This window comes from Sorex araneus, chromosome 1 (assembly GCF_027595985.1).
Source record: "Sorex araneus isolate mSorAra2 chromosome 1, mSorAra2.pri, whole genome shotgun sequence".
Lineage (NCBI taxonomy): Eukaryota > Metazoa > Chordata > Mammalia > Eulipotyphla > Soricidae > Sorex > Sorex araneus.
The window spans coordinates 184,954,097-184,981,499 of record NC_073302.1 but is presented as its reverse complement, the minus strand read 5'-3'; the positions used below and the strand labels follow the sequence as shown (position 1 = coordinate 184,981,499).

Sequence of the window (27,403 nt, the reverse complement as noted above, 5' to 3'; positions counted from 1 at the left end):
GTAACTCACAGTTCTTTAAACAAAATATACATATGTGTCTTAGGGGCCAGAACATTAATACAATAGATATTTGCCTTGCACAAGGCCGACCTGAATTTAATTCCCAGTGTCCATATGATCCGCCAAGCACCACCAGGAGTAATTTCTGACTGCAGGGCCAAGAGTAACCCCTGAGCATTGCCAGTGTGACCCCAAAATCAAATGTGCATTTGTATGTATGTGTGTATTTTTAAGGGGGCCAAAGAGTACAGTGAGTAAGACATTACATATAGCCCCCAAAAACCCACAAGGAGTAATCTCTGAGCACAGAACCCTGAGCACTGCCAGGATTGGCCCCCAAGCCCAAAGCGGACTAAAGTTATACACGGCTTTACCTGCTTCTCCCTTGGCTCCAAATATGTAATGGCTTTTGGTCATGCGTTTGGAAAATAAGAGAACTTGAGTTGGCTCTTGGATGATTTTACAAACTGTTCCCTGGGGATTTCTTTGTTTGCAGCATCTTCAGGGAACCATCCTGAACCAGGCCAATTCTACGTCCCTCACAGCTTGGCCCTTGTGGCCCATTTGGGTCTGTTATGTGTGGCCGACAGGGAAAATGGTCGGATCCAGTGTTTCAAAACTGACACCAAAGAATTTGTGCGTGAGATTAAGCATGCATCATTTGGAAGAAACGTGTTTGCAATTTCATATATACCAGGTATTTAATCTTTAACTTTGTATTTTGCCATGCCATACCCTTGAGTATTTTTTGTTTCATCTTGCATGCTCTTTTTGTACATTTCTCTAGGTAAAGGATTAAAAAGTCTCATATCAGATTTGAAAATATTTAAAGACTTTGTGCATTGTAAATCATTTTAAGTTAAGTGCCGCTTCTTCATGCAGAAATAATGAACTCAGATGATTTAACAACTGATCATAATGGGTTAAAAAAATCTTCAAACATTTGATTTTTCCTGAATTATGATCATCTGCTCTCATTATGGTGATTAATATCTCTCTTCATACAGCAACAGATGGTGTCTATCTCACAAAGTCAGTATTCAAAATGTTTTCTATTTCATTTTTTTTTAGAAGATGGGACTTGTTTTTAGGTAAATATGTATATAAGGGGCTTATTTCTAAATGTCAGGAGGATTTACCAATAAAACTGACAGTTATAGTTCCTGGTTTGGAGAAAATAAGTAATACAAATCTAAAAAAAATCAAAGCAATGTAAATGTATAAGATTCACTTAATTAAAGTTACAAAATGAATTACTTTTAAGTAATGAATATTGAACTATTAAAAATAGGTTTCTAAGGTGTATATATATATATATAGTTTTTGCAATATATTTCTTTACGTAGGCCACATTAGTGTAGTATTTATCACTATGGACAGCATTGCAATGTTTATATTTCTTAGGCTTTTAAAGTTGCCTATGGCTACTGCCTTCCCAAACAATATCTAGTTTATTTTGGATATGAAGTAAAGCAACTTGAGTAACTGGGTAAGAACAGGTTTGACTTAATTGAAGAATAAGTAATAAATAAATAATAAAAGATTCTCATTAATGTCAGTAAAAAATAAATTCTTATGTTGGTTTATTTTGGATAAACACTACTAAGAAATATTTTACTATATAGAGTATTCATGGAATTAACATGAAGAACATTCTAATTTCTGTAATTCAGAAAATATGTCCTGGAAAATTTGAGATAGGAATCTCATATTTTCAAAAGTAAAAATTAGATTGATTTTCTTACCTTTGTTGTAACTTTACTTTCTTTGCATATTTCTCTTTGATTCTCCTAATAGCAATAGCAGATTTTATATATATGTATACATACATATATATACACCATATATCTTTAAATATCTGATATCCTAAAATGATTTTTAAATCAGAAACATGGCTCTTCCCAAAACCGATTTAGGATTCCTATGAAATAGAGTCTGTCTATTCTTATTCTATATACAATCTCTCTTCACTCCTATGCCTATGTCTTTGTATGTTTATATAGTCCTGGTTTCAGCTTGCTTTCTAATAGACCTTGATGTCCCAGACTCTTTCTATTACAAAATTAGTCCCCTAACCTATCTGCCCCTGATCTTACCACTCATTAGGAGTATATGCTAAAAGTAATTTTTCCTCCTTTTGTTGCCAGTTATAGGGATCAGATTGACCTTACATTTATTGGTTGTATAACATCCATGCATATATTGGGAGGCGATTCCTGTCCATGGTTCAAAGAAAGAGTAACTGGATTTATTGTCATAGGTTTGCTTTTTGCCGTGAATGGGAAACCTTATTTTGGGGACCATGAACCTGTGCAAGGATTTGTGATGAACTTTTCCAGTGGGGAAATTGTAGACGTCTTCAAACCACTGCGCAAGGTATGCTCATCCTTTTCACCTAGGTACCAGTTTTCTTGAACATCAAGCTAAAACACAAATCTCAGAATTCAGTTTGTGTTTGAATAATTTTTGTTTTTTAATCATAAGGCGATTTGATCATCTTATTAGGTGGGCCGATGCAAGTTTAAATGCAAGTTAGTAAAGTCACTAACTTTTATTTAAAATAAATGTCCTGTCTGTTCCTAGACTGTTTTATTTAGATGCGAATTAGCAGTGTGTGCATGTCTAAGGTTCTTAGTAGACTCTGTATGTAATAGCAGATTCAAATTCATAATCAGTGATCATTTGCGCGTTCCCCTGGAGATCTCTCCGGCCCGCGGAGAGACAACAGTGGAAAGCGCTCCTAATTAGGTGGATTCTGTGAGGGTCCCGATCTGAAATAAGACTAGTGAGGTTAGTAAACAGGGGGCCCAAGACGACACATGCCGATCAAGGGCAACTTTATTAACTGCCACGCTGGCTTTATACTTTTCTTAGCAGGGGGTTGGTACGTAAGTTGTCAATCATCAGGGAAGTGTCTTCTCAGACCAAATAAGGAAAGGTTCAGGGTGTATTAGGTGGGCTTACAACATTCTTCAAGAGTAGATTGAGAAATAGTGGGGAGAGGAAGGCAAGGGTTTATCTGGCAGGAGCATCTGGCAGGAGGAAGGCACAAGGTAGAGGAAGGTATTCTACTTAGGGGCTTAATGGCGTCTCTTAGTTAACTGCCCTGGGCTACTTTTACCTCTTGAGTTTGGCTATTTCCTTTGTCACAAGGGCACCTGTGCCTCAGGTCAAGCAAAGCTGGTAATGGAATTTTCCGGTTTGTCCAGGGTAAAGGTTTCGGGGTCCTCTTTCGTTCAGGGTCCTGAGCAGTCCCCAACAATCATTATTTAAAAGTCTTCATGATTTTCTCAAGTAAAGAAGACCAACAATACGTTCAGCTATACTTATCTAGTTTTCTTACAACCAACAAAAATTTTACCACTTTTTTTATGTTTTGACTACATTAAGCAGCAGAACTTGAAAATAACACATGGAATTTATTTATTTATTTATTTATTTTAATTTATTTTATTGAATCACCATGTGGAAAGTTACAAAGTTCTCAGGCTTATGTCTCAGTTATACAATGTTCAAACACCCATCCCTTCACCAGTGCCCATATTCCACCACCAAAAAAAAAAAAAAGAAAAAACCAGTACACTTCCCACCCCTCCACCCCCACCCCTACCTGCATAACTGATAAAATTCACTTCATTTTCTCTTTACCTTGATTACTTTCCATATTTCAACCCAAAACTCACTATTGTTGTTGGGGTTTCAACACAGAACTCACTATTCTTCTTGGTGTTTATCCCCCCCAAAATACGGCCCTATTGACAAGGAAACATTTGATAATTAGTTCTCCACTAATGAGAATGAAGAGGTAAAAGGTCACACGGCCACGGTAGTGGTAGTGGCCGCGCGGTTTAGGATTTCTGTGTTTTAGTAATTAAGTACATGGAGATTTAAGTGGGAAATTTCATCATTTCCCTTCCTGGGGCAGCATAAAGCAAAAGCTTAGTTCACAGTCTGGGGACATGGCTGAGAGCACTTGCTGGGTTCAGAAGTAATCTAGCTGGCTCTGGATGTTGGTCGTTCAGCAGCAAAGCAGCCGTGCAAACGCATGGCCACCCGGTTCAAATCCCGGCCGGAGCCATGGAATTTATTTAAATACTAAGACAAGATAAGAAACTAAAGGCGGATTTTGACTTCACAAATAGACTAATGTTGCTCATCTTTACAGTGCTTTTCACAGATACATTGACTATGGATCAAGAGGCCAGAGAACTAGTACAGGAACAAAGCACGTGCCCAGATTTGTTCCCTAGCACCTCACACAGTTCCCTGAGTCCTATCAGGAATGATTCTTAAGCTCAGAGCCAGGACTAAGTCCTGAGCTAAATCTTTAGGGTGTGAACAATGACAACAAAATAATGTGACTCTGAACAAATATGCACAGAATATACTGTGGCTCATAAACTTTAGAAAATTCAGCCTGTGGAAATGCTTGCAAATACATTACTTTAAAAACAAGCTAAAGATTAACTGACGTTACTTGAATCAAGATGCAGTAGTGACATATCACTGGATAAAGTTTATCTCCACACTCTAAAGTACTCTTTGTGATACAAAATACTAGATTTTTTTAAATTTTAGGTGTGATTTATAAAGCTGCTCATAACAAAGTTTTAAGGTTTCAGTGTTCCAAAGCCAAATCCATCACCAGTGTGAACGTCTAGATACTTTTTTTATAATATAAGAGCACTGATATTTATTCAGTCATTGATTAAGCTGATTGAATTGGGCATGAACTCCACATTACTTTTTTTAAATTTTTTAATTTTATAAGTTAGTTCACAATGTGTGATTGCATTCAATATTCAAACACCAATCCCACCACCATTACACCTTCCCAACACCAAATTCGGGATGATTCCATCCCAAACCCCAGTATCTGTCCCAAAACACAACCAAAATAGTATATTTTGTATTGTCTGTTATGAAGAACTGCTGAACATGCTTACAAAAAAGTGCTCATATAGGAAACTGTGTGAAGATTGTTCTATTTTGGCAGGAGCAATTAAGACAGTCTATAGGATATGACTAACATGTTAAAGTTTGGGTCATGTGAGCTTTGGTATATATATATATTTGTAAATATATATATATGCATATATATTTTTTTTCACTCTGTGATTTGTTGCCTACTGTCTGAACCCCATCAGATGTGGTGTGGTAATTATGGGGAATGGGTAGGGAATGTTTTATGATGTGTCTTGCAGCCGCAAAAGCATGGTACAGGAGTATGTTTACTCATTTATGAGGCGCGGCCCGAGCGCATGGGGAGAGGCCTTGAGCATGGAGGTGGTTGGGTTGTGAAGGTTTTTGTCTGCTGGGGCTGGGTCCTTTGGGACAGGCAGGTAAGGTTCTCACCTGCCCCCCTCTAGGGCACCCCAGTGATGACAGCCTGGCATGGGGTCAGGACATTCTGTGGCACTCTGTTTCAGGAGTTTTAATTTATAGTCCCTGGCTGGGTCTTGGCTGTTGATGAGATTACATGGTGCTGGAGGCAGTTTGTGGGTCTGACTGCCAAGCTACTGGAAAACCGGGGATGGGGGAAGGAGGCCCAGTCCTGATTGAAGCGGGCCTGAAGCTCTCAGTCATGGATTCCCACCTACCTCTGTGCTACAGGCTCTAACTGTGTCTTTTGATCTCTTCTGAGATTTAGGGGTCTCTGAAATAAGGCCAATAAATGAGTATAGCTGAGCTGGAGGTTGTTTGTGGGCGTGATTCCCACATACCTAACTTTTGGCTGTTTAATTTCTTGGTAAACTTGGCCCCAAGTTGTTGGGGTGTGGCCAAAGGCACAGCAGCAGTTTGGGGTATCTGGAAGTCTGAAGGCACCATCAGGCTGTGGATGCACTCAACCCCCAAATACAGGTTGACCTGCTGGTGGCACCGTACCCCCTAGTTACTTTCTTTAACTTCAGAATGCTTCAATGTTTTAGAAAATTTTCTGTTAGAATATGACTGTTAGTCTCCTATCTATCAAAAGTCACTCTAGAAATCTGGCATACCTGCTGTGTCAGGCTAGAAATTAAGGATATATTGGCGAACAGAACAGGACACATTTTCTCCTTCAAATGGAGTTTGAGCAAAAGTTACACGATTTGGGCTGGAGCAATAGTACAGAGGTAGGGCGCTTGCCTCGCAAGAAGCTGACTCAGGTTCTGTTCTTGGTATCCCACAGGGCTCCCCGAGCCCACCAAGCTGACCCCTGAGTGCAGAGCCAGCAGTAAGCCCTGAGCACTGCTGGGTGAGGCCCCCAAACAAAACAAAGTAAGCAAACAAAGAAAGGTAACACAATCGAAGTTGAAAAATCTGAACTCTGGATTTCCACACTTTGGGGGAGTGGAGGGGCTTCTATTTGTTTACCACAAATAGGCATTTGCACTATAGTATTTTTCATCTGCAAAGGCAACAGGTAAAGATCAAATCATAGCAATTCTTCAGAAAGAATATTGATAACATCTTCAGAAAGAATACATTGATAACTTAATGGTGTTTCAGATTAATTTGTTTGTTTGCCATTATTGGCTCTTTATAGTTGCCATTGCTCTTTTTTTTTCCATTTTGGGGCCTTCATTGGTGTTTCACATCCGTTTATCTGTTGTTATTGCTTTGTTTTGGGTGGGGCCAGGGGCACACTCAATAGTGTTCAGAGCTCACATCCTGCTCCTGTGCTCAGGAACTAGATGTGGTGCAAATGAGGGAACTAGGGTCAGTCTTTTGCAAGGCAAACAACCCGTGTACTATCTCTCCATCCTGTTTCAGATTCTTATTGATTATCTAATTGCTGTTGTTTAGCCCCTTTGTGTGAAGTTGCTCATTTCTGCTGACAAAGGTAAATACTTAACTTTCTTTGGAGTTTCTACCTTTAGTACAGTGTTGGTCTTTATTTAACGGTAATGTTCTGTATTAATCAGGATATTAGCTTTTGCTTCAAACATATAATTAGAGGTCAAAACTAGGGCCAGCATTATAGTTCAGTGGTAGAGTACTTACTTGCTTTCTATGTTTGATTCCTTGGGTTCAATCCCCAGCACCACCAAAAAAATAACTAAATAAATAGAATAAAGAAGATAAATAGAAATCAAAACCAAGTGCTAAACAATGGTCAGAATTCTAAATGAGCCACCTGCTCATAAAACTGGACAGCTCTGAATTAAAATTTCATAAAGCATCATATCTAAACATCAACATTCATCAGACATTGGCAGTGAATGAGTCGTAGCATCGGTCAGAACAGCAGACTGGAAAAGAGGTCCATCTCCCAGGTGAAATTTGCTTTCCCTTTCAATAAACAACACTTGATATGGCACCAAAACATAAAAATGTGCTCTGTGTTGGCTCAGTGAACTGAAAGTATGAATCTCCCAGAATTTCCATTTAATTAAGCAATCATTGCACAGATTGAGTTTATTAAGGGGAGGAATATGTTGCTAATGGTTCCTATTTAAGAAGAGACTCTTCCTTCAAGTGAGAAGTTTTACGTCAGCACCCGTGCCTCTGTTCAGACTATGTACTCGAAACCTCAGCTATTTTAGTTCCCACTTCTTTTACAGTCACTAGAAATGTTTGTGTATGAATGTATGAGCTACAGGGTAGCTGAGAGAGTAAGACACGACAGCTCTATCAAGTGGATGTGTCAAAAAGCTACGCAAGCGAATGCCACAGCTTTGCCCTTCAAGTTCTTCTCCCCATGGTAACAGGAAATACTGCAGTCCTTATCATCTGCTTACACATACTTGCGTGCACACACACACATACACACGTGCATGCATGCACGCACACGCATGTGCACACACACACACACACACACACTCTAATGGCTTTCTCGGAGATTTCACTGAGATTTTCCCAGAATGATGTTATCATATTTTAAATTTTGCTAGAGAGGAATACCTTAACAGAAAAGTTAATAAGGCCTGATTAAGAAATCTTTCTATCCATCCAACTCTGAATCCTGAAGCTTAATTCTGAAGCTAGCAACACAGTTTTCTGCTTCAAATTCAAATTCAAAGTCGCAGAGGAGTTCATTTAACAGGGCACAGTTCTGTGTATCTAAGGAACAGAGACCCTGGATTCCCTCCACACCCCAAAAAAGCCTCTTCCTGAACCTCTCCAAGGGCACCAGAGTATTCCAGCCCTGCCTTCGGGCTCTCTGGACCATTTTGAGAACCACAGGCAGAGATTTGTTGTCACTGTAGCCTTGAATCAAAAACAGTGACTTCTGTGGTGCCGAGCCCCTCACACATCCCCCACACCGCTTTTTCTCCCACTTATTTTAATATTTGTCAGAAAACATGAAGCGCTTTGCAGCCATATGTTCTGCAGAGCAGTTGCTAGGAACATATTTTAAGCTAGAACAGGAACTGCTTGTAATGTGCAAGTCTGTTACCACCCATTAGCTGAACAGAAAATAAAGGCAGTCGTTCCATGACAAGCCTGCACAATTTCAAAACGGCAACATCTTGATTTCAGCCTCTCTGGTCCTCGTGCACATTTGTCACAGCTCATTTGATGCTATAAAGGAACAAGCCACCTTGGCACACCATCTCCTCTTTTCTCTTCAGTTGGGACAAACTGTTGCTGACTTCCAAAGCGCAGCGCCGTCTCCAGAGCATGTATCGGCTTCTAAAGTGAGCAAGCTCAGTGGTTTGCTGATGGTGCCCTTTGTACTCTGCAAAGCCCACATGCGCCAGTGCCAGCTGATAAGCCTATGGCAGGGATAATGCTCCCAGTTTATTCTCACTGCTCTTGTTTTCGAGAACGTCTGTCTGGACAGCTGGCCTCAAAGGTGAAAAAAATCACCCACAGCCAGCCAGATGGCACTTTGCAGGGTACAGATAGAAACGGGAGTCAGAGCATTTGGAAGCTGCCCTTCCAAGAATTAGCTGAGTGATCCCAGAAAGTCACAGAGGTGTTCCTTGTTCTTCCTGTGAAGACGAGTGGTGGGGCTTTGGTGACACCCAGGAAGGCCTTGGCAGTGGCGTTGTGTTTATTTGCTTTGCTGACTGCCGGCGTTGCCAGCTCTGGGCTACAGAGTAGACGAGGCTTGCTGTGCCTGTCCACTTGCGTCTCAGGGTTCCAGCTGACCTGGATTTTGGCGAGATTTTGTCTCAATATGTGTGCACGTATCTCTTAAAAGAGTGCCAGGTCGGCTAGTGAGCGGAATAACAAACATCAGTCACTGATCATTTTTGACTTGTCTCCGTCAAAATAGGCAAATTTTGGTTTTTTGATTGTTTGTTTCTTAGTGTTTGGGTTTTGACCCACACTCAGCGATGCTTAGGGGTTACTCTGGCTCTGTACTCGGGGATCATTCCTGAAGGGCATGGGGGACCATCGGGGACTGGGATCAAACCTGAGTGGCCCACATGCGAGGCAAGGTCCCTACCCATTGTACTGTCCCTTTGTCCCCCAAAGAGGCACATTTTGACAGTGATGAAAATGTAGAAAAGGGCCCAAAATGTGCGTGGTGAAGTATGTGCTTGGCAGGAGAATTTGTCTCTGCCCCCAGCACTGCAAAAATAAACAGGCAAGTAGTTGAGGAAACAAAGCTGCTCCTTGTGGGCTGGGCGTGGCTCCATGGTACAGTGCCTGCCCTGCACGACTGAAGTCCTGGGCTTCAGCCCAAGCACTGAAAAAAAAAAGTTGTGCTGGAGAGATAGTGCAGCAGGTGAGGCGCTTGCTTCGTACACCCAACGCCTGATGCTGTCACTGCACATGCCCCCCTCAGCCCCACCAGGACTGTCCCGGCACAGAGCCAGGAATCAGCCCTGAGCACAGCCAGATGTGGCCCCCAAAAAACACACAAAAAGTAGAACTGTGAGACAGAACAAATCTATTTAAAATGATAGGTCATGCAATTGCAAGTAAACAAAGACAGCCTGGCAGTGGCGTGCATGTAGACGATGTGAGGGTCAGTGGGGAGGCTGCAGCAGCAGCCATGGAATAGTGACCGGCAGGGTCTGTGCCCAGCAGGTGAGGGACTCATTCTCCTGGCCCTAGAGAGTTGCTTTTGCTTTCTTCTTTGCATGATTTCTTGGAATCGTGAAATTTGCTGCAATTTGGATGGAACTGGAGGATGTCGTGTTAAATCAGAAGGAAAAAATATATGGAATAATTTCACTTGTATGTGATATATAGAATAACAGGTGGAGGACATGCAAGGTAACAAATGGGGGAAACCTAGTCCAGAGTAATAATAGCGCAGGTAAGGCACTTACCTTACATGCAACTGACCCGGGTTCCATCCCCGGGGCCCCTAGGGTCCCCTGAGCACTGCCAGGACTGGCCTTGGAGCACAGAGACAGGAGTAAGCGCGGAGCACCACAGGGTGTGCCCCCACCCAGAAAACATGGGTAATACCTAGGTCACCCTGAGCTGTAGACTGCAGAAATGGGGTGTCACTGTGAAAGGAAGGCACTGAGGTGGATGAGAGGTCACAGGCAGGGGAAGGGACTCGGGCACATTGGTGGTGTAGGGGTGAGGGACATGTGTAGATCTAAAACACAGAGGCAACAGCCCTGAAAGCATGAGACCCGGACTGCAGCAAGCAGCCTGGAGAACGTCTGCGGGGAAGCAGGCTGGCCAGGAGGGAGCCTGAGGAGCTGAGGGAGGGCCGTCCGCACTGGGGTCAGTACTGGGCTCAGAATGTGTGAGCCTGGAACTATTATAAATGTTATTGGAAACCACCACGGTGGCTTAACTAAAAAAATTAAAAAAAAAAAATAGTGACTTTCTTTTTTTTTCCTGCGAGGCCCATGTGTCCTGTCTGCTCTGTGCTCGGCCAGCTTTTCTGCGTAGCACTCATGCATGCTTCTTCCCCACAGCACTTTGACATGCCTCACGACATCGTTGCCTCGGAAGACGGGACCGTGTACGTCGGCGATGCTCACGCCAACACCGTCTGGAAATTCACCTCGACCGAAAGTATGTTTTTTCTCACCGGCTCAGCTGGCCACCGCTTCCCTATCTTACTGTGTAAAGATACGAGCGCGGTGGGAACTCCCTTCCTTTCTCGCTCTCTTTTCCTAGGAGTGGAAAATCAAGGCCTGACTAGTTGGCTGTGTGAGGCCTACTGAGTATTTATTTTAAGGATGAAATTAATTTTTAAAAAGTGAAGAGAAACATGTTTTATTTTGCTGACTGGCAGCACGGCGTGTGTTTCCACAGATAGCCTGCAGGAAATTCTTGGAGCCTGAAGTAATGTCTGTTCTATTGAAAGTCAGCGTTACTTCCAGCTTAGTCCCAGAGGGAGGGCAGGGCTTGACGAGCAGGGAGGGGGAGACTGTCGCCATTGCCCACGTGGCTTCTTAGCTCTGTCACTGCCCAGCACCTCAGAATGCCAGCATCTCTCAGACATGGAGGACCCCAAACACGAAGCACAAGGCTTTATGCCTTTCTGATTGAGTTTTCACAAAGTATTCAACTGTTGTTTTCATGTGACTCAAGTTTTTTCTGGGTATATAAAGGGGTGTGTGTGTGTGTGTGTGTGTGTGTGTGTGTGTGTGTAGTTTCAGATTTTTCAATTGCAAAATTAAGATTATTTCTGACTCTTAAAAGAAATCCTCACCTCTCCTGCCATAATAAAGTATCTATTTTAGAAAAGAAGACCACAAGATGCTTAGTAGACCACAAACATCAATGTTTACGATACTTTCAAATATGGCAGTATTTAGCTACTGATGAATGGATGGATAGAGAAGATATGTGTACACACACACACACACACACACACACACACACACACACATGCACGCACGCATGCACACACTGGAAAACTCTTAGCCGTAAGGAGAAATGAAACCTTGACATCTGTTGCATTATGCACAGACCTGGAGGGTATTATGCTTGATGAAACAAGTCAGACAGAGAAAAACAAATAGAGTGTGATTGCAGTTATATCTAAAATCTAAAAAAGCAAAATTAGGAAGCAAACAAAATAAAACAAACTACATAAATACAGAGATAAATGTCTGGTTGCCAGAGGAGAAGATGGTGGGAGATGGCAGAATGGATAAAAGATCAAGAAGGAAAGATTTTACTTGTAAAATAAGAAAAACCTGGGGATGGAATACAGATCATGAGGTCTGTGATCGATAATACCATTCAAACAAGCTCAGCCAGCGTGTGGTGAATGTTGTGCAGCAGTGCGAGATGCTGATGTTGCTAAACTCTGACAACAAATGGCTAAGACCATAAACTTTGTTGCTAGTAAAATAACCATAGTCCAGTACAGTGGGACCCAACAATGGAGGAAGATGGGGCTGCGGAAAGAAGTTGATGATGTTAAATTTATAGTATTAGAAGCAACAAGAGACAGTTTTACGTTAAAAACCTTGAATATGTGGAGCCTGCGGGTAGGGCATTTGCCTTGCACACGGCTGACACGGGTTCAATTCCCGACATCCCATATGGTCCTCCAAGCATCACCAGGAGTAATTCCTGAGTGCAGAGCCAGGAGTAACCCCTGAGCATTGTTGGGTGTGACCCAAAAAGCTGAAAAAAAATCTTGAATGTGGACTCGATATGGACCTGATGTACGTAAGAAACCCTATCATGAAAAGGAAAATGCAAATTAGGTAAGGGGTAAGTACAACTTGGCCAAAGGAAAGTAAAAATCAGGTTTCAGAGCCAAGGGATTGTGGCCAATTGTCTGCAGAATCATCCTTGGCCCACACTTGACTATTTTGTCCTGGGATCACTTAGAGTTGCATGCCCAAAGGTGCGCGGGAGCTGTCCCACTGCGCGGCTGCTTCACCCTTTGTGACAAGGCTCCCCCACCCCTGAACTCTCCAAAGAGAAACCAGACTTTGGGGCAGAAAGCAAAGTTGAAGGACTTGGAAAATTTCCAACTGCATGACTACATCTAGGCTTTTCAGAGTAAAAAGGAATAAATAGCTTTCGAGATTGAAAAGACTCCAGAGATACAGCCAATATCTTCATTTTACAAAGAGGAATTTGATTTTGTTTGTTTGTTTGTTTGTTTGTTTGTTTGGGTTTCTTTGGGGGATTGGGTTTTGGACCATACCCGGCTGTGCTGAGAACTTACTCCTGTCTCTGTGCACAGGGGTCATTCCTGAATGCTCAAGCAACAGATTGGGCACCAGGGATTGAATCCCGGTTAACTCATAAAGAGTAAAAATCAACCCACTGAACAATTGCTCTGGCCCCAGGACTGTGAACTCTTGAACTCATAACAATGTTAGTCTCAAGTTCTTGACACCAGTTTTCTCAACTGTGAGCTCCGTGACCCTCTGTCAGGCTCCAGGACACTCTCAGAGGGCCACAGGTAAAAACTCCAAGTGGGAGACTGTAGGATAACATAGCCTCAGGTAGTTTAGGTTTATTGGGTTACTCCTGTCACAGTGCTCTCATTCCTCTGTGTTTATTTGTAGCTTCTTTCTTAGTGTTCTGTTGACTTACAAATCTTGTTTTTCTCGCCTCCTTAAGTCCTTTGCATAGTTTATTCAGAGCAATGCCCTTTTGTGTATGGACATAGCAAGAGATACATTGAGGCTTGCAAGGCAGCTCTCCTGGGAACATCTTGCCAGACTCAGACTACAGCACTCAGGCCAGATTAATCATTCCTAACCATAGCAGGGTCCAATCTAGTTATCACTATTTGGATCATGACAGAATTTGTCCATGACCAAGCTCTTAATTTATAGTTAAGCATTAGGCACTTTGGCCAGGCCCATCTCAATGCCAGGGTAGCACACAACTCACCGCTTGCCCTGGGTCCATCCTGTCCCTCATCGGGACCCTGTTTTTGGGGGTGCTAGGAAATAAGGGCAGCTGAGGCTTAGGTCGAGAGAACAGATGCCCAGAAGGAAAATATGCAGAGTCAAATGACTCCCAGGTTATAAAAGCATAGCATTTGCTACAGTCTTCCTGTGTCCATACAAAAAAGGACATTGCCCTGAATAAACTATGCAAAGGACTCAAGGAGAAGAGAAAAACAGTATTTACAAGTCAACAGAACACTAAGAAAGAAGCTACAAATAAACACAGAAGAATGGGAGCACTGTGATGGGAGTAACCCAATAAACCTAAACTACCTGAGGCTATGTTATCCTACAGGAGACCTCAGCATGAGAATTAGGGGCCAGTCAATGGGACAAGGGGGCTACAGGAAGGAAACATGATGAGAAAAAGAGCAAGGAGCACTGCTTTATACCAAACTTAGTGGCTGGCACACAACAGAATGAATCCAAATTTCAGTCACCCGTGTAAGCTTTTTAAAATGCATCTGGTTAGGACCCCACTCAATATTTACAGATAGCAGGAGTGGGGGGAAGCATGATTTTAGAAAGACTTCTCGGTGGGTTTGAGGCAGTGGAGCTACCTCTGATAGAAAAGCACAGAGAAGAGCAGACAGTCCAAAACGCAACCCAAAATGCAACCAAAGAAACTCCTACATTTGGAACGAAATGTTCCTGTATTTGTGTGCTAGCATTTTACTAACCAACCCACTTTTGTCAGCTAGAGGACTAACAATTGAACAATTGGCAAACTGGTGATCAGTCCAGGATGTCCATGTGAGTATAGAACTCTACGTGACAGTTCAATAGAGTAAAACATCAATGAACTAAGAAACTCTTAGTCTAAATATGAAGAACTGAGAAACAGATTTCTGCTATCCCTAGGAGATCTAAGATTAGTGAATCTAGTCCCTAATTAATGACTTATAATAAGCACTTCTATACTATTAAAGTATAATTGAATAATTAAGAAAATATCACCGCTGATTAGAATTAATATCAAAGTTGACATTTAAACGTTTTTGGTTATTCTTATTTTCTCTCTCTCTCTCCTTTCTGTGTTATCTTACAGAAATGGAACATCGATCAGTTAAAAAGGCAGGCATTGATGGCCAAGAAATTAAAGGTTGGTTACATTCTTCCTTTGACTTGAAATCAGACCTATTTTTGTGTATTCTATTACAGAATTTTCTTTCACCTAGACATTATTAAGCCAAAAACATAATATAATCTGGTAGATAATATAATGTCTACTGTGTAGTGAGCCTCCAAACACATGTATTTCCAGTACTTTTCTGAACATTATGAGTGGTAATAATGATCCCTGATCACTGATTTCATGTAGTAGTAGGAATCTGAGAACGTAACAAATCTAAAATCAGTAGATCAGACACTCAAAAAGGAATACAAATCAGTCAGTCACTTTCAAGCATACATTATCCTTAAGAAAGCAAATCAACAAACACTACTCATTCTATCAGGAAAGGCTTTTCTTACAGGGTTTTAATTTAGAGCAGTGAATTAATTGCCACTCAGACCCCAGTATTCGCCAGCATTATAGCAAAGTTTACAGAAAGAAAAGTGGCAGACTCCAAAAGACTTACAGTCTAGAGAGGAAGAGGAAGAGGAAGAAGAGAAGGAGAGAGGGTAGGAGAGAGACAGAGAGAACCAGAAAGAGAAAGAGAAAAAAGGAGACAGAGAAGAACAAAGATATACAAATAAAAATATCATAGGTATATATTCTCAGAAATGGGTAGTTGCCACTGGTATACAATGACTGGGTCTGTGTGGAATCCCAGTCAAATTATTTTCTCCTTTTTCTAGAATCAATTTAGATTTGTTTATTTTCTACGTCTGCAAGGTTTCAACCTGACCTTGTACAGTTAAGAATTCACTAGAAGTGCTCACAATGTTTAAGTAACCAAGTGATTCACTATTAGTTTCTTTACAAATGGTTATCGTAGATGTTCACACTTAACCTCAGGCTTCCTTGTTTTCCTTTCTCATGAAAGCAGGTGCAAAAGAGATGAAAAGAAGCAGAACCAAGAGGGAGTTTAGGGATTTTATATAGGCAGATAAGAAAATATAAGCCGGATCAAGGTTGAAAGGGGTAAGATAATACTATAAAATAAATAGCAACTGTTTGGCATTTGTAGAGTCTCTCCCCGGGTGATACAACTGAGTCATATGTGTGTTCGTGCCACATACATATATGCTGAAAAGTTCTTGAACCTGTGTTCTAACGCCATTACAAATAGAATTATTTGTGAATTCTGCCTGCCCTGAAATAAAGATGTTGGAAAAGTTATTATCAGCAATAATAGTCACCCTTTTGGGGTCATGAATAATGGGGCTATGTGAAAACTGTTGTTTCATCTTTATACCAACCATGTGATAATGCTATGATCCCCCATCTTTGCATATGAAAGATCTGAGGGTCACAGTGACTCTTACAATACTAAGTGCTAGAGCCAACTTGGAAGCCAAAGTTTGCTTAGTGCCAAAGCTTCACTAATACATACACATCAGTTTTTCCAAGAACTGCAGTTGTTGATTGCGGTTTACTCTGAGTCATTGGGGAACTCAAATAATTAATATTTAAATTGAGGCCTTAGAGTGGAGAATAGTCCAGCCGTCTGATCCCTTGTACTGGCCAAAGAAATGTGGACAGTGTCCCGGCCTGGGCCATTTCACCATCCCACTCATTTGGTTGGGAAATCTCCCAGCCTTCCGACAACTATTCATTGTTGTGAATAGTGCCAAGAGTCCGGTGTTAATAATTCAGAACACCTAAGCAGAATAAATCAAGTTGTTCTGTTCCTCTTTCAGCCAGTAGGGTCTTGTAGAGATTTTTTTTTTAAGGTGATTTTCTTTTACAAAACAGAATAGAATCAACCTAGATCTTCCCCCTGACAAAAGAGAGGGAGGAACGCCAGCCCAGATTCCATAGGAAATTTGGAAATTTCCCAATTTAAACAATCCTTCCTGATTCTCAACCCACTGTCAGTGAGTATGGAACCACAGACATGCAGAGCCCAGGTTTTATTCTCAAGAAGTGGAGGAGATATAAAGATTGGCGCAGAAGAAATTTAGGAAAGATTTTTTTTTATTTTCAAAGAAACTTATATGGGGTTAGAGAGACAGTACAATGAGGAGGGCACTTGCCTTGCATGTGGCCAACCCAGGGTACAATCCCCAGCATCCCATATGGTCCCCAAAGCACCACCAGGAGTGATTCCTGAGTGTAGAGCCAGAAGTAAGCCCTGAACATTGCTAGGTGTGGCCCAAAAAACAAAACATAAAAGAAACGAATATGGCAGTATCCTACAAAAAACATGAAACTCAACCCTCAATAAAAGTTTCTGAGGTAAACCCATAGAACTTAATCAAAAAGAGTTTATGGAAAGAAACTTCCTTTTTTTATCACAGATCAGTCATGTCTTGGGCCCCAGGACAGTGCATTGCAGAGAATACACATTATATATTAAGAAGAAAGGGTAATGCTTTGATACTGGAGCATGCTGTAACTCCAACCCACAAGACTGTCATGCCTGTGATGAATGAAGTGGACATCCCTGGTGCTAGCTGTTTTCCCAATTTGAAGCCGTTTCTGGCTTCTTGGCTGTCCAGGCACAAGAAATCCAGCCACCTCAGTTTGAGAACTCACGCAAGAATGGAGCTCACCTCCCTTTCTAAATACGCCTCCAAAGAAGAAAAAACTTGTTATACATCAGAAATTTTAAAATGAGGTTGATGTACAAATATTAGAAGACCTGTTCACAGATTTATGTGTGTGAATTCTAGATGGAACACAAATCATACCTTCTTTGATCTAGGACTATGGTACAAAGCACCTTTTCTCTTCCACAACTCTGAGTCCTGGCTAATGTTCGAGCATCTTTCTTCCACCTTCATCCTGGATACTACCAAATTACTTGGAGTTTTAATAATAGGAATTAAGATAGAGAAAACTTCAGAACCATAAAGATAGTTCAGTGGATAGTGCACTTGTCTTGCATGCAACTGATTCAAGTTCAACCCCCAATGCCCCATATGGTTCTCCACCAAGAGTGATCCCTGAGTGTAGAGCCAGGAGTATGCCCTTTGTATAGCTGAATATACCCCCCTAAAAAGTTTAGAAATAAAGAGAACTTGGATTATCCTGTGATTTGAATAAAATTCTTAAGATCATAGGTGGTAACTATAGTTGTTTTGTTTTGTTTATTTTTACTACACTCATTAAAATCTTCAGAGACCAAAAGACAGTATTTTTTAGCTTAGAAAAAACTTAAAAGCAAAATACTTTAAAAAAGTATTTTGGCTGGTTCCAAAAGTTAGAGTGTTAAATTATTTTTTAAAACCTTTTCACTGTATTGTCAGCACCATAGCTTACAATACCGTTAATGTAGGATTTCTTGCATAAAGTCATTCCAGCTCCATGTTCAGATGTTTTTAGTATATGGTACTCAAAAATCAGACCATTATGGAAATCAGGAATTTCTGGAGTGCAATGCATTTATCTTAGCAACTCATGACCTCACTCTCAGCATTCTTTTTATGCCTGCCAAACTGATCTTTCAGTCTGTCACCTATTTCATCCATAATTCTTCTTTCTCTTTAATCAGGCCTAATCCTCATTCTGCTTTACACAATAAACTATATATGAGCTGAGACAGCCATTGTTTTAGATATAAGTAAACCCAGCAAATGGCAAGTAGAAAATATTGGGTAATAACTCGTTAGAGTCAGTCCCCTTTCTAATAGAAACAAGCTCTTCCTTCATGACAATAAATTCTTGTCTACTATGATATGTCTTTGGACTGTTTTCTAAATCATACCATATCTCCAGTTTAATTTTTTTTAATTTTTCAATTGTTATTTTTTAGAGCATTACAAAGATGTTCATGATTGAATTTCAATCATACAGTATTCCAACACCCATCCCTCCACCAGTGTACATTTCCCACCACCAGACTCCCCAGGCTCCCCTTCATCAGCTACCACCCCCCACTTCTTGCCTGCCTCTTTGGCAGGCCAAGCTTAAATTTTTAAAAGAGTATGTAAAACCCTAGAGTTATGAAAAGGTCAGAATAGTTCATGATGAGGAAGAGTAAATGCCACATTTCTATTTGTCTTGGAAATGGAGACTTAGAAAGGTCAGATTTGGACCTAATAGACTGATGAGCCAATCCCTTTCCTTCTGCCTACTAAAGTTGCAAAGGCCAATGCAGTGGACAAAACAAAGAGAGACAATTATTTCCCTAATCTTGGACAATGAGGGCAATGGGGTCATCTGTAAAAGGGTGATAATGATAGTATTCATAGGCTCAGTGTGAGGACTAAATGGGAACATTACCCAACATACCATAAGTGCTCAGCAGACATAATTAAGATCTTGATGGAATCTGGCTCAGAACATTGAAGCAAAAGGTTGAGAGCTTTCAATTATGTATACCTTTAATTGGGTGTATAGTATCTTAAGTAATTTGAGAAATAATTACTTGGAGAAGTATCCAGTGACCTACTTAGCTGTATCAGCACTTAACAAACATTAGTCTAAGATATTTCTGATTGTGTGAAGCCAACTGTCCCTGCCGTTTTATCCAGATCTCCAGGAATATATATGAAGCCTACAAATCTTAAGGCCCTATCGAATACATCTGAAGGCCCTAGATATCAGTTCTATCTGGAGGCATAAAGGCACACCAAGAAGTTGACATTTCAGAAACTTTGTGAGCCTTTTGGCTTTAGTCTTTGCATTACATGCTGGAGTTTTTTTACAGACACACATATATACCTCACAGGAGCAAGAGTGTCTCAAGCATAGTCTCAATTTTCAGTTTGTAGGAATGAAAAGCAGCAGCTGATGTACTTGCAGGTCACGTCATTTTCTCACATGGGACTCTAACCCTGATATCTACTCATAGCTGCCAATGCCAAAGAGGATTTGTACAAGTTATTTTTGCCAAGAGTAAATGGTGCGTCTGTGTGCACTTACGTTTGGTGGTTGACTGTAGAAAACACTTGAAGACAACAGTTCTTTAATCCAGTTTATAATTCTAGAATCAGTGTTTGTAGCTCTTCTTATTTTCTACAGATATATTAAACATAAAATTCATAAAACAAAGATATGGAAGAACAAGTACTACATACCTTCTTTGGGGAAGGGGGCTCCCAAGCATGCTCGGGGGACTACAGGCCCCTCCCAGCAATTCTCTGCCAAATGGGCCAACAGTTCAATGCTGGGACCTACAGCGCTGGTGATTGCCTTGGCTACCCCTTAGATGCTCTCCAGGGCCTCCAACTCTTCCCAGTTACTGTTGGGGACCAAAACAAAGTCACAGGGTAAACCAGAGTTGGCTACATGCAAGGCATGTGCTTTGACCTATGTACTATCTGACTAGTCCCAACACCTTTACAATAAATGTTTCTACTCAGCAATTTTGTGAAGAAGAAATGATCACAGGCTTACAGATGAGGTTACCAAGGCCCCAGTCATTTAAGTAACTTGCCCAAAGTGACACTGCTAGCTCTACAGGAGCACGAGGACCTGAGCCCAGATGTACCAAGCCCAGCATGCACGCTGTCTCCCCTACTCCATGCTGTCTTTCATTTTCACTTTGAAAAAAATTCAGTGGGAGAATTTATTGTGTGTGAGAGCATAACTCCAGAGGGCATGAAGGGTTAAGTCAAAGAGAACCAACCAAAAGGTGGATTACTTCTCACATACTGGTTGGGTAGATGCAGACCCTGAAACAAGAGTGCCACATGCCTTGGCCCCAACAAGCGAGTTGTTTGTGAGCAGCTGTTGACTGGTCTGGGGAGGTGTGGGGGGCAGGGCTTGGGAATCTTTGAGTCAGATGAACATTGTGAACTCTTCTCTCCCCGAAGACTCCGAGGCAGTTGTTGAACCCAAAATGGAGCACAGACCCACCTCCTCAGAGTTGCAGAAGATGCAAGAAAAACAGAAACTGCTCAAAGAGCCAGGCTCGGGAGTGCCCGTTGTTCTCATTACAACCCTGCTGGTTATTCCGCTGGTTGTCCTGCTGGCCATTGCTATATTTATTCGGTGGAAAAAATCAAGGGCCTATGGAGGCAAGTAAAATGAGCCCCTTGAACTTGGAAAGTATCTTTGAAAGAATGTTGGGCCTGAAAGATGTCGAGTATCACCTCTGGGTGATACTCAAAGTTTGGTTGTGATAGTTTTTAGTGTTTTGGGGTTTTGTTGTAAGTGTTCTCTACCTTTTTAGACGTCATTGTCTTTGTTTAAAATATTATCTTATAGTTATCATCATAGAAAATATCTGGAGCCTCAGAATTTTGGAGAGTTAGATTACAATATAACCTTTGCTGTTGCCTTTTAACAACTGATAGAAATTCAATCATATCTCCATGTGAAACTGTGCAGACAAATAGTGTTCGTATCAGTTAGCTAAAGGGTCTGGAAGGAGAAGATCTTCCCTGCAAGGACCTACCTCAGCATTAGGAAACCAGTTATTTGGGAGTTTCATTTCCCTCAGTCCTGACTCTTAACTCCTAGCAACATGATCTTGGGCAAGTTACTTAATCTCTCAGCCATAATTTCCTCATCTATAAAGTGGAGATAAAACACTTTCAAAATTGTGTGAGCATCTAAAGAAATAATGTCCCTATATGAAGTCACTGACATAAAGCATGTATCATGGCAACCAGCCTCTAGTAAGTTCTCAATTAACACCACCAGTGGTCAAAAGGAATAGTTTCTAGTAATGAAGTAATAAGCAACAAAAGTCATTATAAGGCATAACAAATATTTACTGTAAACTCAGCTTTCTCAGAAAATCAACTACTTCCACAGAAAACCATCTTGTAGTTTTTAATCTCAATTTAGGTCATCGGTCTTCCCCAACTGAACTAAGCATGGTCCAATGTTAGAGTCAGTGTTTTATCAAATGATTATCATAATTACAGGACCCAGGAAGAGAACTGAAGTCTTTTTAGAATGGCCAAATAAATAAATAATCCCACCACAATTATCACCTCCCAGGAGCAGCCCTACCACTGGGTCCCAAATCTTAGGGAGACAGTCTCCAGCTGTGTGGGGGATAGACTCTATGGCCAGGGTACTCGAGGCATTTGATCAGTCAAGAGCATCTGGTGCTATTTCAGAGCAAGACAGCTATGGCAGAGAGCCAGTACCATGTCAAAGCCCTGTGGAAACAAAAATCAGAGGATTCAGTTGAATAGGCATGGAAGGGACTTTTTTCTTTTCTTTTTACCAGCAGTAGATAAAACCCTGCCAAAAAAAAAAAAAAAGTAGAGTTAATGCTAATTCAAAGGTCTTCTATTGAGCTTCTGAATGCATATGTAATGTTGATGAAATGAAAAAGATAAATGGACATAATCATTGTCCTTATGGAGGTGTAGGGAAAATTCAGAAGAGAAAGATTCTTGTGTGTTGCCTTGTCTATGCATGTACCCCAGCACAATGAACTGTTCCTGGCACAAGGGGTCAGTAGATTGAAGAGTGACTGATTGCATGGAGCTCACAGAGTAGCAGGCATGACAAATAGATAACACGTAAAAGTAGTAGCAGAGGGTGATGAGCACTGTGGGAGACACACAGTACTGGGGGCACAAGGATCTTGGGGAACAGGAATGTGGCCAACTTGCCCACGTGGAAGAGTGGCTGGGCAGACACTAGAGTAGATGTCTCATGTGCTGCAAAGCACCCGAGGAATGCTGGGTGCGTCAGGCGGAGGGAGGCATGACCAGGCTGGAGCGGAAACTGCCTGACCTCCATCATGTTTTGCTGGAAGATGTGCTCTCCTCCGTGACTCAGCCTTGAGCTCTGAGAAGAGATCCACCTCTCCCCTTTCCTCAACATTGTTTTGTGATAGAGATGGAGTCTGTGAGGGCCTTTAGGAGCCCTTGCAAAGAGCCTTCCAGTCGTTCAACTCTCTCCCTGCATGTCAGCTGCACGGCAGACACTGCAAGGCATGGACTCAGACACACTGGCTCTCTGATGGTCTTGAAAGATTCTTCTTCCAGACTTTCTTTGTCCTCTCCTCGCCAACTCTGTGACTTACCTCTGTTACCTGCCCACTGACTGTCTGCATGCTGCCACTGTCACTCTTGAATGGAGTAGATGCTGCCGAATCTCTGAGATTCCCAACACAGCCATGAGGGAAACTGGAGATCACCTCAGAGAGCTGGGAAAGCACAGCTAGGGGAAGATGAACATCGAGGCCTTCGTGGGTTGGCTGCACCATCAGGAGACATGGCTCTCCTGGTGACAAAAATACTCAGAACTACAGTATTTGTCTTAGTAGAAAGATCAAAACCTAAGACAAATATTTCTAAATTGTGTTAACCAAAAATTTCAAATATGTTGTCCTAAATGAGATAGTATTTACTGGGTATTTACTATGTATGTAGCAGAAAGTGTTCTAAATACCTTACATGCACCTGCCCATATAAATCATCCTTTCTGGTAGGAAAGCCTTGTTCCTCATCTCTCTTCTCATGGAAGAGAAACCTGAGACCCCGAGAAGTCATTTTCCAAGGTTATGCAATCTGTAAGAGATACAGGCAGAGCCCTGGCCTTTCGCCATCACAATAATATGTGTTACCTTTATTTCTTTAGAATTCCATACAGACAGGAGCCAGACTTTGTTCATTATTTATAAATTCATAACTTTTGTGTTAAAAGTGAGTTCATGAATTGAGAAGGGTCATAGGGACTCATACTTGGAATTTGCCCTCTTTTTTCTAGCAGATTCTGGACACAAACTGGAGGCAAATTCAGCAAGAGTACTGGGAAGACTCAGAGGTATGCCTGCTACCTTTCCGAGGCCTTCACCATTTGCTTCAAAGTCAGCAGGGTTTTTTTAAGAGCAAGGAGAGGACTTTGCTCTCCACCCAAACAAACGCCCTGAGTGGTCAGCATAGCTTTCCCCAGCGCTAAATGCAGATACTTGTCAGCAACCCTGCAGGGTGTGACTCTGGCCTCAGAGTTCCCAGCTTCCTCTCCCAACCCCCGCTGCTGCCATTCCATTATCTTCTCCTCTTCTCCTGCCTTTTATCTGGCTTCATTTGTCTGCAGCACATTCCCTGTCACTCCTCCCAGCATGTCAGTGCTTGCCATAGTGAAGATAACCTATTCATAAAGTCACTGAAATGGAGAGTTGCTGCAAGAGATGCCAATTCCAAAGAGCATGAAAGAAGTGCCCCAAATCGGTCTGCGAAAACACCCAGTCAGGGACCTGTGTTTTGTATTTATTAGAATGAGCCTGTGGCTCACCTTTCTGATTCTGCAGCCACAAAGTTTTCCCCGTGTGCATTTCTTTTTAAACAAATATCCCTCCCTTATCCAGTCCCCCGTGTTCCCATTTACAAGAGCACTGGGACTTTACAAGAAAACTATCAGCATTCCTGCAAATCTTAACTTCCCTCCTTTGCCCTTGTTTGCCCTCTGCAGGAAAAGGAGCTGGAGGCTTGAACCTCGGGAACTTCTTTGCCAGCCGGAAAGGTTACAGCCGAAAAGGGTTTGACCGCCTTAGTACGGAGGGGAGTGACCAAGAGAAAGATGAGGATGATGGGAGTGAATCTGAAGAGGAGTACTCGGCCCCCTTGCCAGCGCCCCCGCTGCCCTCCTCCTGAGCACGCCGGCGGGCTCTGATTGGGGGGTGACACCTGCTCCAGCCCAGTTGCCAGATCCCCCTCCCTCGAGCACGTTTAGCATTTCGTGTATTTAATTGTAAACTGTACTAGTCTATGTGGGACTGTCCACACTTGACTCTCTTTGCTTTGGCTTTCGTTGGCTTCCGTCCCCAGTTCCGGCGTTTCCCAAACAGTCACCGCAGTGTCATTGACCTCATAGGCACGTAGACTAGAGAGACAGTCCTCTTCCATCACATACTAATTTAACGGTGGAAGTTTGCTCGCTGACATTGCTCGGCCTTCCCGGCAGGTGTACATAGAAGCTTGAACACAGTACCTACCCAGTAGCACGACCGCGGCCAATGTCTTTCTTTGGTGCCTTTCCTGGTCAGCATCTCAGCCTGTGGCAGTAAAGAGAACCTTTGTGCTACCTGACTACGAAGCTGCTAAATCTTCTTCTATTTTTTTAAAATCACTAACATTATATTGCAAGGAGGGAAAAGAAAACAAAGTCTCTATTTCAATTTTTCTTTGAATTTCCTTCTTCCGTTGGTGTGTTGGGGGGTGGGGGTGTCTTATTTTTAGATGGTTACACTGTTAGAACACTATTTTCAGAATCTGAATGTAATTTGTGTAATAAAGTGTTTTCAGAGCATTAGCTGTCAGAGTGTATTTTGCAGTTCTTGCAGATTTGCAGGATTTTGGAGACCGTGTTGGGGTGAGAGTACAACCCGCAAATACAGTGAAACCCACAGCATGTCTTTGCCAGAAGGACTCTGTTGTGGAAGATAAGAGGAGATTCTGTTCCAATATCTTTTATATATAAATTTATATATGATAAAAATATATGTTTTATATATACCTTTTATATATTACAATATAAATAAACAGCATGCATTTTTAAAAAATAGTCAAGAGCTTATACATGTTTAAGACCAGGCTGTTTAAAAATTCAACCAGAGTTTTACCTGTTTAATAACAAAAGATAAATATTTTCATAAAAGGTGATCTGAGCTAAGAAAAAACCCATGTCTCAAATTACACATACAAATCATCCATAGGTTTAAATTCCTACTAATAATGGTTTTAAAGAATAATTTCTCTCCAGTTCCTGTATACTCACTGAAATAGTTCTCTCTCATAGTGACTACCAATTATTTTTAATTGTCCTCATAATCCATAAAAGCAATTTAGTAAGAAACTGATCATTTTCTTTTTCATAAAAACTAGGCTCTAGAACCATTTCTTCAAATGCAACTTGCAATTCAGGCCAATTAGTAGCTGGAGTGTTAGAGGCTCAAGTGAGAAATCACAAAAAAAATTATGCAGGGCAATTTGCAAAAATTACATTAGAATTTTTAAAAACCTACCCAGATTTCCCCCCTCACAATAGATACAAAAAGATGACAAAATGACTGAGAAATGTTCTATTTTTCATATTTTGCCTTACCATCAAAATCTTCATTTGGACATTATCCCCAGGTAGACAGTCCTCCACACACACCTTTCTTTTTTGGGGGGGGTGGGGGGATCCTTGTGATTTTGCTTTCTCAAGTGAAGAGTAGATTAAATAAAATTTTTCTAGACCATTTTGACTACATCAGTAGTAAATACATAAATAATCACATCTTTAGCTGTATACATATATATACACACAAATACAATGTATTCGTAAACATTAGAATGAGTCCAGTGTCCAAAACAGATGTATTAGTTTGACTTGCAGTTCTTTCACTTTCTTACATTGAGGAAATTACTTGCCTTGCACTGAATTCATCCTGTGGCAGCAGGCAGGCATGTGACTGGGTGGAAGTTGGGGATATTTGCAATAAAGTTGGGGTAAAGTTCATAAAATCATCACCAGGTTGAGTCCCTGCAGGATCCGTGAAAGAATGATTCAGTTGCCCTTGACAACCCCTAGCAGCGGACCCCCAGGCAGAAAATCCCCCAAAGACCCCTTTGAAGAAACTGATGCAGCAGATGTGCACTCTGGGCGCCTCCCGCCCGTCCTGGGGTTCAGCCCCTTCCCTTAACTCTTCGTCTTTCCCAAGAGCCACCCGCCGACCACTGTGTGGGGGTGCCGCCTCCTCAGGAACCACCTGGACCCCAAGGAGCAATACTCCTCTTGCTCTCCCCCCCACTCCTCCTCTGATATTTCTTAAACAAAATCTTTCTCTGCCATTTGTTTTCTCCTGGAATTCTTTTCTGAGAGAATAGACAGAACGCCCCGGAAGCTTAGGTGGTCAGGACTCAGGTGTCCACATTGCAGGAACCCCTGCCGGCTTTTCTGAGTCCTGACCTCCCCAGGCACCTCCCAGGCCAAGTGAGAGGGTGATAGTGTCACATACTGGTCGCTGCCCCTCCAATCTGTGTTCCCCGTGTACCCACCTGGAACCCACCCCTTACTTTGTCAAAGGTGTTAGAGGTAAGGGTGGGATCGGACCCTGACAGCAAGGCTAAGTCTAGGGAATAAGTATGCTTTTAGGGCCTCAAGAAAATGGAGTTGTGCCTGAGAAAGCCCTATCAGGGATGGAGAGTGCCTCCTGCCAGGCAGACAGGCCTGCCTCTTGTCCTCAGTTTACCCAGCATATTCCCAGTTCATGAGATGATTACATCGCAGGCACATCAGTCTGAATGATATGCAATTACATGCTCGATAGCTACCTAGTTGCAGAAGCCCACAACTTAGAATCATCCATCTAAATCCCACCCAGTGTGAGATCACTGTCCCGTCTAGAGTGACCCCTGATCACAGAACCAAGAGGAAGCCCTGAGCATCACCAGGTGTAACCAAAGGGGAAAAAGAATAACTAGTCCATGTGATCAATTCTTTGCTGACCAAATGCAAGAACCAAGGACTCATCTGCTGCTCAGCCTGCTCACGACTCCCGTGACAGTTCACATGGTGTGTCATGAAGTGTTTCAACCAACCTCTACATGGTCGGCAGATATATTTTGCCCATATAGACTTTTGTTACTGTGGACAAGGAGACCTCCCAAGTGCTGTC

General features: G+C 41.9%; 1 protein-coding gene across 12 annotated transcripts in view; it reads left to right on the top strand.

The window, feature by feature from the left end:
* The window catches only part of PAM (peptidylglycine alpha-amidating monooxygenase), a 297,725-nt gene extending 272,672 nt beyond the window's left edge, over positions 1-25,053 (top strand). For 6 of the 12 annotated variants that reach the window (XM_055143816.1, XM_055143850.1, XM_055143808.1 and 3 more), the window contains 7 exons: positions 497-697; positions 2,261-2,376; positions 10,821-10,920; positions 14,827-14,880; positions 20,646-20,849; positions 23,509-23,565; positions 24,214-25,053. In XM_055143816.1, coding sequence (XP_054999791.1) covers positions 497-697; positions 2,261-2,376; positions 10,821-10,920; positions 14,827-14,880; positions 20,646-20,849; positions 23,509-23,565; positions 24,214-24,395 — 914 coding nt within the window. In that variant the 3' untranslated portion in view covers positions 24,396-25,053. The remainder of the gene's footprint in view (positions 1-496; positions 698-2,260; positions 2,377-10,820; positions 10,921-14,826; positions 14,881-20,645; positions 20,850-23,508; positions 23,566-24,213) is intronic. The other 6 variants (XM_055143854.1, XM_055143828.1, XM_055143866.1 and 3 more) reach the window with 3 other exon arrangements.
* Positions 25,054-27,403: the final 2,350 nt, after the last annotated feature.